At 48.4% G+C, this 14728-nt stretch overlaps 2 protein-coding genes across 2 annotated transcripts; one reads left to right on the top strand and one right to left on the bottom strand.

Annotated features, from left to right (window-relative positions):
• Positions 1–1147: 1147 nt before the first annotated feature.
• On the bottom strand, positions 1148–3581 carry LOC117061872 (cytochrome b-c1 complex subunit 9). The gene is made up of 2 exons (XM_033174853.1): positions 3363–3581; positions 1148–1398 (listed from the first exon to the last, which is right to left on the bottom strand). Exons 1-2 carry the CDS (start codon positions 3501–3503, stop codon positions 1348–1350), a joined length of 192 nt encoding a protein of 63 aa, XP_033030744.1. The 5' UTR covers positions 3504–3581; the 3' UTR covers positions 1148–1347.
• Positions 3582–3739: 158 nt separating this feature from the next.
• Positions 3740–13801, top strand: ZMAT5 (zinc finger matrin-type 5). The gene is made up of 6 exons (XM_033174852.1): positions 3740–3890; positions 6133–6283; positions 6709–6771; positions 7883–7963; positions 11870–11981; positions 13311–13801. The coding sequence occupies exons 2-6, from the start codon at positions 6157–6159 to the stop codon at positions 13438–13440; spliced, it is 513 nt and encodes a 170-aa protein (XP_033030743.1). The 5' UTR covers positions 3740–3890; positions 6133–6156; the 3' UTR covers positions 13441–13801.
• The last annotated feature ends 927 nt before the right edge of the window (positions 13802–14728 follow it).

Raw genomic sequence — 14728 nt, 5'->3', positions numbered from 1 at the left:
TGATGGGCTAGAACACACTTTGACACAGCTCTGAAAAGCATTGATGTGTCAAAAGCTGTGCACTGAAGTTTTCTCGTAAGGAACCAAAACTTCAGCCTGTCAGTTGGATGTTCTTTAGCAACGAACCTTACCTAATGTAATTCCACGTTAAGTCTAGTGCCAAGATTTGAATCAGTGAAGTGAACCAGCTCAGCAGTAGGTGGACCCCCAGAACAGACACTTGAAATCTGATAGGATGGCATTTTCAGTCAGTACTGCAGCATGGAAATCAGCCAAAAGGAAGGCAGCATAGAGTGAGTTTTTGCTGATTTGGTCAGTTCCTGCATAATGGTTTTACCTTGTCTGCATTGATCCTGAAACGTCAGCAGCTATTACAAGTTAGGAAGGGAATCATTTTTTTTTCCATTTGTCCAGCACTGTGGCAAATACAGAGTTAAAAGACTTAAGAACAAAGGAATCTGGCTTATATCAGGGTCAGCCCATTGGTCCATCTAGCTCAGTAGTTTGCATCTGGTGTGGGGAACCTGTGGCTCTCCAGCTGCTGCTGAACTTCCATCAGGTCCACCTAGCATAGCCAGTGGTCAGGGATGATGGGAGTTATAGTCTAGCAACATGGGGGGGGGCAGGTTCTGCACCAATGGCCGTCTTCCAGAGTAAACCTGTGGTGGAGGGCGGTAGTAGAATGCTCTGCTTGAATCTCTTCACCTTATAGAGCAGGAGCGGTTCTAACCTGTGCCCCTCCATAGGTTTAACTCCAACTGCCTTCATCCCCAGCCAGCATGGTCAATCAGTGGTCTGGGATGATGTGAGCTGTATTCCAACAACTTCTAGAGGATCACAGGTTAACCAACCTGATGGAGGGCAAGGTTGGCACCCTGAACAGAAAACAGCCCCGTTCAGTGCAGATCTGCTTGAAGATTTTGCATCACACTCTATTTGAGGATTTCCAAATAAACAAGAGTATTTAGAAAGCAGACACTTAAACTAGCCTTAAGCCTATAAATGCCTGCAGATTTTTAGGTTAGAGCAGGCACAGAATAGCATGTTTCTCATGGGATTTTTTTTTTACTTTATCCAAAAATAGAGAGCTAAAGTCCCACATTTCTAAGGAATCAGCTCAGAGGAAATTAAAACGAAAGGTCTGAAGTACACAATGTATTAGAATGTATTTTATTACACTACATTTCAGCACAGTAAGTTCATAAACCCAGGAAGCTTGTTCTTGAAAGGATGCACTCTGGATCAAACTGCCACATGGACAAACATTTTCTGCCTCAGCAGCTGGTGGTCAAGAAGAGCTTGTAGTGAAGATCACAGAAGGTCCATCAGGAATCCAGCATCTCTGCTTCACTCGTCACGTGGCTCTTCATACTTGTGTTTGATGTGTTTCCACAGTTTCTGCATCATAAGAGACACAAGAATACAGAAATCTTAAGCAGCAGCCTCAGGAATGCTTGTTTGCAGCAGAACAGGATATTGTAACCTGGCACAGTCCACTACTTACTGCCCCCAGGATTAAAGGGTGGTATTTTGGAAAGCGCAGGAATACCACTCAATATTACTCCAAAGGTGATTTCAAATAAAGGTGACAACAGAGGTATGCACATCTGCTTTGATAACCTGCACACGATAGGAGTGTCATCATTCCAGTATAATCCTAAATATGTTCATTCAGAAGTCCTGTTGAACTGAACTTACTCCTCCATCCTGAAAAGCGAGATGGGTGCTGCACCCCATAGTTGCCTTTGGAATTAACCATCCAGGGGTCCTTTACCCTTTTACTCCCTAAAAGTGTAATTAGGACTACAGCATTAAAATCTATATTATGCACCCTCATTTTCTCATACAACTGCACTCTTTACTTGTCAACTGTTCTCTTTCTCTGCCTTTAACACTTTCTCTTTGCCTCAAAATCAGTGCTGTGGCCTCCCCAAATCTCCCCCAAAAGTACAACCACATTGGGAATAAAACATCCAGATATATGCCAACAGCAAAAAAACCCTCAGAATAAGAAAGCTTGGTTTATATCATCTTTATAGATCACCAAAGTGCCTATAAAATACTGTAAAATGATGATGATCAGATGATAGGTGCCTGCCCCAGGGAGCTTACAATCTGAATATTTGTCACAAGGAAGATGTGGAGAAAGATAAAATAGGAAGACTATGCCATTATTTCAGCTACACATTCTTATAGTTACAGTAGGACAGTGTGGTGTAGAGAGCCAGTGTGGTGTAGTGGTTAAGAGCGGTAGACTCGTAATCTGGAGAACCAGGTTCATGTCTCCACTCCTCCACATGCAGCTGCTGGGTGACCTTGGGCTAGTCACACTTCTCTGAAGTCTCTCAGCCCCACTCACCTCACAGAGTGTTTGTTGTGGGGGAGGAAGGGAAAGGAGAATGTTAGCCGCTTTGAGACTCCTTCAGGTAGTGAAAAGCGGGATATCAAATCCAAACTCTTCTTCTTCTAGGACATGAAAACTAGAAGCTTGTGGCAAATGCATCACAGAAAACATGGGCTTGATTGAGGGATTTTAAAGAAATGAGGTTACATCCCACAGGTGTTCTGGAAAGCAGTTCCAAGCATTCAGGGCAGGAGAGAAACTGCGGAGTCTTTTGAGTGAGCAAGAGACCTTGATTTATTTGCAAAAGCAGCCACTTCCTATGGCTCTTTCCCAGAAGCACAGGCCATTGTTCTCTTCCATCTATAAGGTGAAACATCTGTTCTTTTCAAGTAGATTCTGCACAACCTGAACTGCAAATTTCACAGCTGAACTAACACATTATAATGGGTGGCAAGAACCCTAGAATCAATGCCATGGCCTTTGGCTAGCACAATAAAAGTTCATGCATGTACTGGAATTCAGCACTAAGTAGGCACTTGGGTCTTGACTCGGTGCAGCCTATTTGTTTATAGTTTACCTGCCATGGCTTCTCCCCAAGACTTCTAGGAACTGTAGTCTCAACTGTTGTTCTGCTAAATTAAAGCGCCTTAGTGACTGATTAAATTCTTTCATTACCCCGCTATGCTCATAATTCTGGTAGTTAAGATTGGTCACCCCTCTCATGCAAGCTGAAAGATAAAATATGGTTCTTAACAGACCGTAGTCATTGCAAGCTGCACATCCTTCCAGACCCTCTGGCCTTTGCTTGTTTGGGACTTTCCGTCGTACCTTCCAGGTGGCCCCATGCAAGACGCACCGATAAAGTCCCAAGCAGGCGTTAAGCCGTTTCGAAGAAGCGAGAGAGCCTGAAGCCGGGGCCTCTCGTATATCAAGGTCCCGTTTGACCTTCGCCCAGCCCCGGCCCGCGTTCTACGCAAGTCCCCGGCTCGGGCCTGCGCGACCCCACAGGCCGACTTACCTCCTTGTTCATCTGCTCGAAGATGGAGTCCGCGCCCTGGTCGAAGGCTCGCTCGAAGAGCAAGGCGCCCACCACGACCGTGAGAGCAAAGGTAGCGGTGCGGCGTAAAAGCACTCGATAGACCTGCTGGGCGAGCGTCATCTTCGGCAGCCTTCAGGCACCGCGCACGCGCAGCTCTCGCCTCCTCTAGCAAGGGCGGCCTCTCCGGCTGCCAAAGCTTTATGGGTAACGAAGCCTTTTCCCGCGCGGGATGATGGGCTTTGGAGTCCCGCTCCAGCCCCCTAACCTGTAGTCTGCTGGATAGATAAACTTCATTTCCCGGGATGCCCCACGGTTGGTGTCATGTGATCCTTGGGAGCTCATGCCTTTGGGAGTCGTAGTCTTGTGTGTGCTTTCGTGGGGTTTTAGAAGCCTGCCCCAAACTACAGCTGTTAGTTGGATAGAGGACTATAGGTGGAGATGTTGACTGCGGGGTTCCTCTACCAGGTGTGGGGGGCGATGCCTGTGATGTCGTCTGTGTAAAGGAAGGTGAGTGGTCTGTTGGGCTGTTTTGCTTTACTTTCTTGCCGCCCATGGCCTCGGCTCTTATAATTTACAGTGGCATGGTAAACTGCCTTCTACCAGGCGTAAGACCCACTTGTCCATCCAGGTTGCCTTATAACTGAGTCAGACCATTGGTCCACCTAGCTTAGTATACACGGACTGGCAGCAGCTCTGTAGAGGTTCAGGCAGGAGACGCTCCCAGCGGGAGATGCTGGGGATTGAACCTGAGACTTCGGTACAAAGAGGTGTGGGATATAGCTATTAATGGTAAATTAACATGTGCTGTTAAGGTAAGATGGGGAATATGCAGGAGAAATGATTCTGAGGAGATATGGAAGGTGTTTGTAGCATTTGTACTGTTGAAACGGACAGGGGTCAAACCATCGCAAGAGGTGTTGAAATTTTGGGAGGTTGGATAGTTACAATGGAAGCGTCTTGGGGGTGGGGTGCACATTTTTTTATTTTATTCTTATTACTTTGTCAAAAAAAATTATATATATACCTGAGACTTTCACCGGTATCATTGGATAGAACAAGGAGTATTCACTGCTTGCCAGTATTGGCAATACTGAGCTAGATAGACCAAAGGTTTGTCTGGGTATGTAGGGCAGCTTCCTGTGTTCCTTTCTCACCATTACCTGATCTTTAAAAAACCCAAAACGAAACAACCCTGGAGATGCTGGAGGTTGAACTGGGGGATGGGGGTTTGCAAAACACATGTTTTACCACCAATCCCATCAGCAGAGATCACTTCAGATTGGCAGCCATGTTAAGATTTTTGCAGCAAAGACAACATCAAAGAACCTGGCAATGTCTGAAGAGACAAACAGATTTTGAAGCAATTTTAAAGTAACATTTGTATGATTCATCTTAGGAATGTTTGTGTGCCTAATTCCTTGATTGATTGATTGATTGATTGATTGTTTAAAGCTTTATAAATTGCATTCTTGTTTAAAAAAATGTTCCAAAAAGAATGAAAACATCAATAAAATACCACTAAAAATGTCACAAAAAATGTCCATAAATACCAGTTGGTTAAAAAAAAATCATGTTGCAAAGGCTGGTCTAAATAACACCATTTTCAGAAGATGTCTGAAAGAAGGGAGTGATGGTTCCTGTCAAACTTCTACTGGCAGTAAGTTCCACAGGGCAGGGCATGCCATGCTAAAGGCTCTGTCCCCAGTAGAGGCCAAGCGAACCTCAGGAGATTCAGGAACCACCAGAAATGCCCCACCAGAGAACCTTGGTGGTTGAGGTGGAGCATAAGGAGCAATTGTTTTCCCATTGTAGCTATAAGAATTAATTTTTTCCCCCAAAAGTAATAGTTCAAGGGTTGGTGGGAAACTAGCACCATATTTATTTATGGTTTTGGTTCAAAAAATCTTGTGCCTCTATGACTTTAATAGCTTTCTAGGTGCCACTACTAGACTCTAGCCTATTTGCAACCACCATCCCAGCATCCGAAGCAGCTCTCAGTTGCATTCTGGGCAGCAAATGAGCTGATTTGATCGATGAAGCCCAAAATGATTCTGACTCAACCATAAATTAGACTATGTCTCCTCTGCTGGGCTGTAGTGTTGTTGTTTTTTTAAAAATATTTTTTACAATATTTATATACTTATTATCAGCCATCATGGTTCTTGAAGCGGTATGCAGTAATGCTGATCAGATTTATAGGCGGATGGGATTGCTATTACTGCAATAGACCCTATTAAGTCAGCCTGGTAAATGAGCCCACAAATAGTATTAGGCTGCAAAAATAAATATTACTAGCTTGTTAATGAGGCTGGTGGAAGAGGGGGAGCTGTAGTCTCTGAAGCTGTAAGAACGTACTGAGAGCCTGTCTGCTGGATCTGGCCAAAGACCCATCTAGTCCAGCATCCTGTTCTCAGAGTGACCAAACAGATGCTTCTTCTGGGAAGCCCATAGCCAGATTTGGGCACACCAGCTCTTTTCCCACTTGTGATTCTCAGTAACTGGTATTCAAAGGCGTACTGCCTTCATTAGTGAAGAAGAGAACATAGCCATTGTGGCTTAGTAGCCAACGATATAGCCTCCTGTTCCATGAATTTGTCTAATCCTCATTTTAAAGCTGTCCCTCAAGTTGGTGGCCATCACTACATTTTGTGGGAGTAAACCTGTAGGAAAGCTGTGCAGTCAAGAAAAGAAGCCAAAGTCTGATCGTTTCATTGACATGTGGGTAAACAGTATTTGATCTTTCCTGCAGAGGTTTCCTTCAGCAAGCGTCTCCATGGGGAAGCGCTATTTCTGTGACTACTGCAACCGCTCTTTCCAGGACAACCTCCACAACAGGAAGAAGCACCTAAATGGGGTTCAGCACCTCCGGGCCAAGAAGGTCTGGTACGATCTGTTTCGAGGTAAGAGGCTGTTTTGTAAGAAAGAAGAGCCCTTCAGATGGATCAGGCCTGTGACTTATCTGGTCCACCATCCCAGCAGCCAAGCAGTTGCTTATTAGGGGAAGCCCTCAAACAGGACCTGAGAACAACAGCACTCTCTTCCCACTTACAAGTCCCAGCAAATAGTATTCAGAGGCATTTACTGCCCCCAATGGGATATGGAATGCCTGGGTGGGATTATTGTGGGACGCCTCTGGCTTGCCCTAGTGGATGTGCGGAGCAAGGCCCCTCACCTCATTTTATCCTCTCCATCGTTTTAAGCAGAGGTTGGATGGCCACCTGTCATGGATGCTTTAGCTGGGATTCCTGCATTGCAGGAAGTTGGACTAGATGACCCTTGGGACCCTTTCCAACCCTATGTTTCCATGATCCTTTGCCTTCTACAGATAATGCAACCATCCTGCAGGAGGAGCAGAGTAAGAAGCCGTGTCGGGAATTCCTGCTGTCGGGTATGCTTTTCTTTTCACTGGGCTCCTCCCGCCCCCAAGAAGCTGTTCTCAGGGGCAGGGATTAGAGTGTCAAATATGGTGGGTGTGGCGATCACCCAAACGTAGGATTGGCACAGAAGGAGTTAAAAGGAAATACCAGTAAGAACCTTTAGGGGGCGGAGTTATGTGGGCTATATAAACCCCTCCCGGGGAAGGAAGAGGGTTCTTTAGTCTTGTCTTTAGTCTTTTGGGCTTGTCTTTAGGCTTGTCGTTTGTCTTTAGCTAGGGGGCTTGTTGTGGGTATTGAGAGGTTGGAAGAAGGGTGGCAAGGGAAGGAGTAGGAACAAGGGCGGGAGAAATCGTTGGGCACTGTTGTTAACAAGAACACAACTAAGAAAGAACTGTTTATTCAGAAACTACATGCTTATGTACCAAACTTCAAATAAAACAGTTTTGTTCCAATATTCTCCTTGACTGAACTGAGTGAAGTAAATACCAGACAGACTGGTTAGTGGCAGCGGTTAATTAATAAAGTGGTGAGCGCAGGTATCAACGGACCGTTAAACGTCTGGGGGACCTGTGCAGGTTGAGCGAACCGCCACAGTGGGTGCCCTGCTGGATCTGACCAAAGGCCTGTCTGGTCTAGATTCCCTGCAGTGAACAAACAGATATCTACCGGAAGCCTGCAAGAGGGCAGCAGCCTTGTCCCTCTGCTGTTGCTTCCTAGCAACTAGCGTTTAAAGATATACTGCCTCTGAGCTTGGAGGTTCTACTTGTCTATCAGTAAGCCTCCATGAATTTGTCTTCCCACCCTTTTGAATCTGCTGAAGCTAGTAGCTGTCGCAGTGCGTTTATTTCCCCTTAATTTTTAGTTTGCAGCAGGTGGCCATAGATGCGGACCGTAATAAATAATTGAATTTGTTTGCTCAAATGGTTATATAAAAATCCTGCGAATGGAGTTTTGTACACAGGAAGGGCCATATTGCCAGTAATGGAAAGGGGAGTGATGCAAGTTTTGACAATTCTTGGATGCTGTAATATCTCTTGGTCCTGCTGCGGTGGTTAGCTCTTTGTTCCCCTGAGGCTGTGGTTTTGTTCTTTATAACTGTGCTTGCTTTGGATCTCTCGGCAGGACGGTGTGATTTCGGCCCCAACTGCAGGTTCTCCCACATGACGGAGGAAGATCTGGAGCAGCTGAATGCTCATGTGCAAGGTAAATGGGGTCTGGAGAACGTAGGCACCTGTAGCCTTAACAGGGTGTGGAATAAACATAAGGAAGAGTGCTAATCCCTTCTGTAGACTCTGTGCAAATCACTGTTAGGCTGCCTTTAAGCCAAGAGCAAGCTAGCATCTCTTGGAGTTCTCCTGTGTTACATTATGCCTGCTGTGGCACTGAGGCTGGCTTCTTGCCAGAGCCTTGTCTGTGGTCATTGTGATGGGCATCTTTTCCCAAACGCAGCCCCCCCCCCACTCCGCAGCCTCCGCTGCAAAGTGGAGGCAGGGAAGGCCAGAGAGATCCGAGCAGCTGTTCCCAGCTCCTGTTGTGTTTGTTCACCAGTTATACAGCTATTGATTATCAATGTCGGGTAAATGGGCTGGGCAAAAGCAAATAATTGAATCAGCTGGGGAGAGAGAGAGAAAGAGAAAGGCAGGGGAGCACAACTCTCCGTCCCCACCTCCTCTGCTTGATTCCGCAAATCGAAACCTTTTTAATTAAAGACTCTCCCCTGCAAAGACTACCCTGCTGCCTAGACTTCTGGCATTTGGCAAACCTGCAGCAATTGATTTTTCGTGTCCCCACTGTGCAGAAAGGGGCACTCGGTTGGGGTTAAGCTTTCTATGCTATCTTCCTGGGAGTTCTGAGCAAGATAAACTGAACCCACAATGTTTTTTTGGGGGGGGGTGGGGGGGGGGAATCTTGGAACCCAGCATTAAAGGAAATGGAACTTGGATGGGGTGGGGGGCAATGGCTGCAGCGTTTCTGTTTTATGGAAGTTATTGGCAATTTAACAATAATCCCGTTGTCTTGGGGGAAGGGCCGTAGCTCAATGGTGTCCAGGAAGCAGGAGGTCCCAGGTTCAATCCCCGCCGGCATCTTTGGGTAGATGTGATAGTTTGACATCTCTAAGCAGTATGCATAAAGGCAACTTAAAAACAGTATTGTTGAAAATGGAGCTGCAACATTAAAAAACAACAACAAAGCCGTATTATTACAAACAAAGAAATTGGAAATTCAGTAGTAACAGGGCCAGTTTTCTGGGTCAGGGAAAGCCTGGGCAGAAAACAATGAGTGGATGGTGGATGTGGCAGGGGGCAGGGCATTCCACAACGGTGGGAAATGCCTGTTTTTGGCTCCTCTCTTGAACCTAAACCAGAGAGGTTGTGGGGTGGAGAGTCTTCCATGTTACCCGTTTCTGGCTACTCCTCCCTCTCCCCCCCCCTTTCTCCGGCTGCACTCATGAATATTCAGCAGGCTGGAAGAATAATTGGCTGCCACTGCTGAGCTGGCGCGATCCTTCACTCTGCTGGAGTGGTGGCGGTGTTAATTTCACACCCTGTCGGAAAATGTTTAACATTTTGCTTAAAAGCGTGACATATGGCACTGTCTTGGTTTGGAGCAGGTGGTTGGCAGGAGGGTGGGTGCTGCAGGAGGTGTGTGTGTGTATGGGGGCGGGGGGTGGTGGTGCTCCGGGGTGGGTGGTAGGAGATGCCTTTTTTGGATTCTGTTCTGCAATGGTTTCCTCTGGGGACGGGGCAGGGTGATCTGATCATTAGTATGGGGAGAAGCGTTGTCCAAGTCCCTCTCCCCGCCCCCTTTCCCATTGCTTTTTTGGTATTCAGGTGCCCCCAGGAATCTGTGTTCTCGTTGCTGATGAATGGAACGTTTCCTCCCGACTGCCTCCTGCAATCACTCAAGCTGTCTCTGGCTTATTCTGCCTTCGGGCCTGTGATTGCGCTGTTAATGTCAACGAGCCAGGATGTTTCCCCTCCCCGAATATGCATTAATGCACCAAAGCTGTAAAAAAAGCAACAGCACAGGCCTCCTTTGAAAGGAGAGACTATCCTGGGGATGGGACTTGCTTTGGGTCACCAAGGCAAGACTTCCATGGCTGGCTTGTTTTGCAACGGGCATCAGTGTGAGCCCCATGTTCCTGCTCAGGGACGGAGGGTGAGAATGCGAGTTCTGCCCCAGTCATAAGTGGGTGGCAAGGAAACCACAGCTCCAAGCCAGCGCAGACTCCTGAACCAAGGGTGTAGAAATTCAGCCTGTGGGTAAGAAGAGGCTGGCTGCTGGATCAGGCCAGCATCCTGTTCTCACAGTGGCCAACCAGATGCCTGTGGGAAGCCAGAAAGCACTTTTCTCTCCTGTGAATTTCAGCAACTGATGTTTAGAAGCATTGCTGCCTCTGACCATTGGGGCAGAGCAATAGCCATCATGGTTTTTTGCGGCAGCTAGGCTGGTGACTGGGAGCAGCTGCCTGGACCACATAACACTGGTTCTAAAGGATCTTCATTGGCTCCCAGTGTGTTTCCGAGCACAATTCAAAGTGTTGGTGCTGAACTTTGAAGACCTAAACAACCACGGCCCTGTATACCTGAAGGAGCGTCTCTACCCCTATCGTTCAGCCCGGACACTGAGGTCCAGCTCCGAGGGCCTTCTGGCAGTTCCATCCCTGCAGGAAGTAAAGCTACAGGGAACCAGGCAAAGGGCCTTCTCGGTAGTGGTGCCCACCCTGTGGAACGCCCTCCCATCAGATGTCAAGGAGACGAGTAACTATATTATCTTCAGAAGACACCCGAAGGCAGCCCTTTATAGGGAATCTTTTTAATGTGCGATGTTTTATTATGTTTTTATGTAAGTTGGAAGCTGCCCAAAATAGCTGGGGCAACCCGGTCAGATGGGCGGAGTACAAATAATATTATTATTTACTGGACCAGGCCAATAGCCAATCTAATCCAGCATCCTATTCTCACAGTCGCCAACAAAATCCCTTTTCTGGCAAGCCTGCAAGCAAAGACTCGAGTGCAACAGCACTCTCTCCCTCCTGGGGTTTACAGCAACTGGTATTCAAGGGCTGTACTGCTCCCAACACATAAACTGCAGAATTTGATCCCACAGGATCTAGTCCCCCTTTTCCCTAATACTAGCACATCCAACGACTCCAAACCTTGGAAGATTTGGGACAGACAAAAGTGCCTACTCACACAGTGACAAACTCAGTAACTCGGCTGCACCAAGCCAAGGTTGTGTCAATACTTCAGGCATCAAACTTGTTTCCAGCATCTCCTCCTTGTGCCTTGCAGTCATGCCATTGCTCTATTGAGCTATGGAACTCACCCCTGCAGGAGGCAGGGATAGCCAGTAACTGGGATGGCTTTAAAACAGGACTGGACGAATTTGTGGAGGAGAGGACTGATCAACAGCACCACGAAGGCTCCGCTTTGCCTCCACGGTCGGAGACAGTAATGCTTCTGAATTCTAGTTGCGGGAAGCCACAGGAGGAGAGAATGCTCTTGTATCCGGGTGCGGCTTTTGGGCTTACCAGAAAAGGCTCCTGGTTAGCCACAGTGAGAACAGGACGCTGGACTATTGGCCTGATCCTTCAGAGCTCTTTTGATGGCTCTTCTGTCTGTTTTTCGTGGCTCTTCTGTCTGTTTTTGGAGAGCAACATGGACCTGTCTTCTGAAGCAGGAGCTGCAGCTGGCCCTTCTCTTGCTGCTCTGTGTACAACCTGTGAGTCTCATTGGCCCTCTCCCCTGTTTCTTTTTAACTGCTGTGTGGACTGCACTTGGTGACCCTCCCAGCCTGTACAAATTCTGCCAAGGCAAAGGACGTTGTTGCTGTTGTTCTTTAAAAAAAAAAAAAGCTGTTCCAGGATTTGGAGCTGTGTAGGTGGAGGACTGGATAAGATGGGAAGGCAGAACCACCCATCCAGAACTGGCCAAATCGCAGACGGAACGGCAGCTGGGAAGGTGGTTCCGTAAAGGGAACCACAGCGCCCGGGCCAGAACTGTCAGCTGCAGGAATACAAGGGGAAATAACCCTGAGTGTGTTCAATGGGGCGAAAGGCTGTCGGGATAAATGAGATTGCCCTTGTTTGTCTTTCCAAAAAAACAGAAGAGAGGAGGGCGAAAGAGCAGCGGCAGGACAAGGCAGTCGTCACGCCTGGCACCATTGATGAGTGGCTGGAGAAGAGAGCCAAGCGGCTTGGCACAGCTCAGACCGACAGGTAATGCACTATCTGCAGCTGGGGGGCGGGGGAAAGAGAGATTTAGGTGATGGCAATGCTCTGCCTCCACAATTGGAAGCAGCAATGCAGGAGGGGGGAGAGTGCTCTTGCACTCAAGTCCTGCTTGCAGATTTGCCAGGAGAGGCATAGGGCTAGAAACTGACAGCAGTATGCTGGACTGGATGGGCCATGTCAGGGACTGGGCAGAAGAGGAATGGCAGAGACCGCCTCCCCAGCCTGACCCTTCCAGAGAAGTAGAAGACGGTTCAGAATTACAACAGGGGTTTGAGGGAGGTCACAGCTCAGAGGCAGATGAGGGGGAAAGTTGGGAAAGAATGGGAGAGGAGGAGTAGGAAGAGGAAGAACCAGGAGGGCAACAGCTGAAGGACACAGTGTCTTTATAAAGCATTCCAGACCCACCCCCCTCTCCCAGAACCTGATGAGCCTTGAAAGTAGGAGAGCAAAGGGCTCAGAGGCAAAGGGACCTCAGCGCCACCTGTATAAGAGATGACAAAAAGGGGGTGGAGACTCACTCTGGGCAATGCCATTATTCCAAGAGACTGTCTTCCCAAGCCTCTCTCTGTGAAAATTGCATAAAAAGCAGGTGGTAAGACTTTTCCTTTTCTTATCCATTCCTGGCAACCTGCCGTGGGGGTTGTTTCCTCTGCCACCTGACAGGCCATTGGCCTGATCCTGCAGCCAGGCTCTTATGTTCTTAATTAGATTAGGAGGGGAAGTGGAAAGCTAGTTCGCCAGTGTGGTTCAATGCCCAGCATCTCTAGAGAGGTGTGGGAAAGCCCCCTGCCTGAAACCCTGGAGAGCCACTGCAGGTAGACTGGGGACCGGGACCTTTGAGACCTCCAGATGTTGTTGGACTCCCAACTCCCATGAGCCCCAGCCTGCTGGCCGGTGGTCGGGGATGGTGGGAGTTGCAGTTCAGCAACACCTGGAACAGCAAAAGTCCCACCTATCCCAACTGGTAGCTAAAGAGACAGAAAACAGTCTGACTTTAACAGAAGGAAGTTGTCCTTTGGCAAGAACTTGTACCTGTGGGTCAGGAAGTGCATTCTTCAAATCTTAAACCTTGGGGTTTCCCTAATTCGGTGACTCCAGCTAAGCCATGACCTTCAGTCTGACCCTCCCTCTTTGCAATATTGAGATGTTGACACTGACCCTACCTCACAGGGTTGTTGTTGCAAAGGTTACTGAGATGGTGCTGCGCCCCGAGTCCTGCCAAAGCTCTGTAGAAACATGGAGTCTTGTAGGGTTTTTTGTTTTGTTAATATAAAAAAGTATCTGGTTTCCATTGCTGTGCTTTACTTCTTTCAGTCCCCTCTCCGAGGAAGAGTCAGTTTTCCAGTATCCACCTGGTTGGCCTTCGGTCCAGGATCTTCCACCTTCCCTGCAGGCTCCGCCACCTGGTGGATGGCAGGTCCCTCCCAATCTCCAATGGGGATGACTGTGCTGACACAACCAGGACGCCCTTCGGAACACCAGGCGGGTATCCCTTATGCTTTTGCTCCCAGTGTTGCGGAGGAAATACAACAGGAACAGGGAACCTGCGGGCCTCCAGGTGTTGAACTACAGTTCCCATCCTCCCCAGACGGTGGCCGTGTTGGTTGGTGCTGATTGGCGCTGGAATCTTGGGGCGGCGCCACATCCTTCCCATCCCTGATATAGGATGTACATGTATATCCTTTCAGCTTTCCTGGTTATTGACAGGTGTCCTGCTGCTCAAGTTCATGCATATATAATGCGGAAAATGCAAAGGAGAATCAAAACGAAGTGGACCTAATTTAACGTAATGGTTTGATGAGAAACGTCGGGACGGGCTGCGTATGCACGGAAATGCCGCGCATGTGCAGTCCATCGGCCCAGCGCTGCTGCTCCCGCGATGACCGGGCTGGTGGGCGGCGGCTTGTGGGCTGCCCCGTCTGTGCTGCTTTATGGACGGGGCAGCCCCACGAGCCGCCACTCACTCGGCGGCCCGCCCAGAATTTCCGGGCATGCGCAGTGCATCCTGCCCGGCGCTGCTGCTCCCGCAATGACCAGGAGAGCTGCTGGGTGAGCGGCAGTTTGTGGGGCTGCCCCGTCCGTCTGTGGAGCAGCATGGACAGGGTGCCGGGTGGTGGGGAGTGGCGGGAGGAGCCATCAAGTGTCACCCCCCGTCCCTGGAACCCGGGGCGCAGTGCCCCCTACACCCCACCCTTCCTACACCACTGACAGATACAAAGTGCTCTGTAAGAGGTCCCCCATCTCAAGGCTCTCCATTGTGAGGGGCAGACCTGTTCTCCCCTTTGTGGTTCCGCTGTCAGTACTGTGGGGGTTAACAGCAAAAGGGGGGACGTTATGGAGGGGTGCACTTTCAATTAACCAGATACAAAGTCCTCATCTTCCCACAACGTGGCTCCAAAGCGTGGGGCTACGACCCACCAACTCTGGGAGAGAAAATTAAGAAGGGGTAAGCATTCTGGATGATGAAAGCAGAAGAAAATGGGGAGAGGGGGGAACCATCCTAACCCACAGATGCCATCAACCCCATAGCTCCCTGGATTTTGCAGTCCCTCCAACTTGGATTCTTTGCTTTACCTGGAGAGGGTGGGGATATCTATTGTCATTGTTTAAATAAAGTTCAGCCGAAATTTGTACTTCCTGTGTACTTGTAAACATAAATGTTTATATTTCTACAAAACCAAGATTTTGGGACACGTGTGTGGGAGACAATATTAAATCGGCAGTACCATTTG

This window comes from Lacerta agilis, chromosome 17 (assembly GCF_009819535.1).
Source record: "Lacerta agilis isolate rLacAgi1 chromosome 17, rLacAgi1.pri, whole genome shotgun sequence".
In the NCBI taxonomy this organism is placed as follows: Eukaryota; Metazoa; Chordata; class Lepidosauria; order Squamata; family Lacertidae; genus Lacerta; species Lacerta agilis.
This window is presented reverse-complemented; position numbering and strand designations above follow the sequence as displayed.

What these genes read in the sequence shown, in the direction of transcription:
- LOC117061872 (XM_033174853.1), bottom strand. Translation starts at nt 3,503, where the DNA reads ATGACGCTCGCCCAGCAGGTCTATCGAGTGCTTTTACGCCGCACCGCT. An exon ending in TCGAGCAGATGAACAAGGAG is followed by an intron (nt 1,399 to 3,362) that starts GTAAGTCGGCCT and finishes CTTATGATGCAG; the next exon opens with AAACTGTGGAAACACATCAA.
- ZMAT5 (XM_033174852.1), top strand. Translation starts at nt 6,157, where the DNA reads ATGGGGAAGCGCTATTTCTGTGACTACTGCAACCGCTCTTTCCAGGAC. An exon ending in CTGGTACGATCTGTTTCGAG is followed by an intron (nt 6,284 to 6,708) that starts GTAAGAGGCTGT and finishes TGCCTTCTACAG; the next exon opens with ATAATGCAACCATCCTGCAG. An exon ending in GGCACAGCTCAGACCGACAG is followed by an intron (nt 11,982 to 13,310) that starts GTAATGCACTAT and finishes TACTTCTTTCAG; the next exon opens with TCCCCTCTCCGAGGAAGAGT.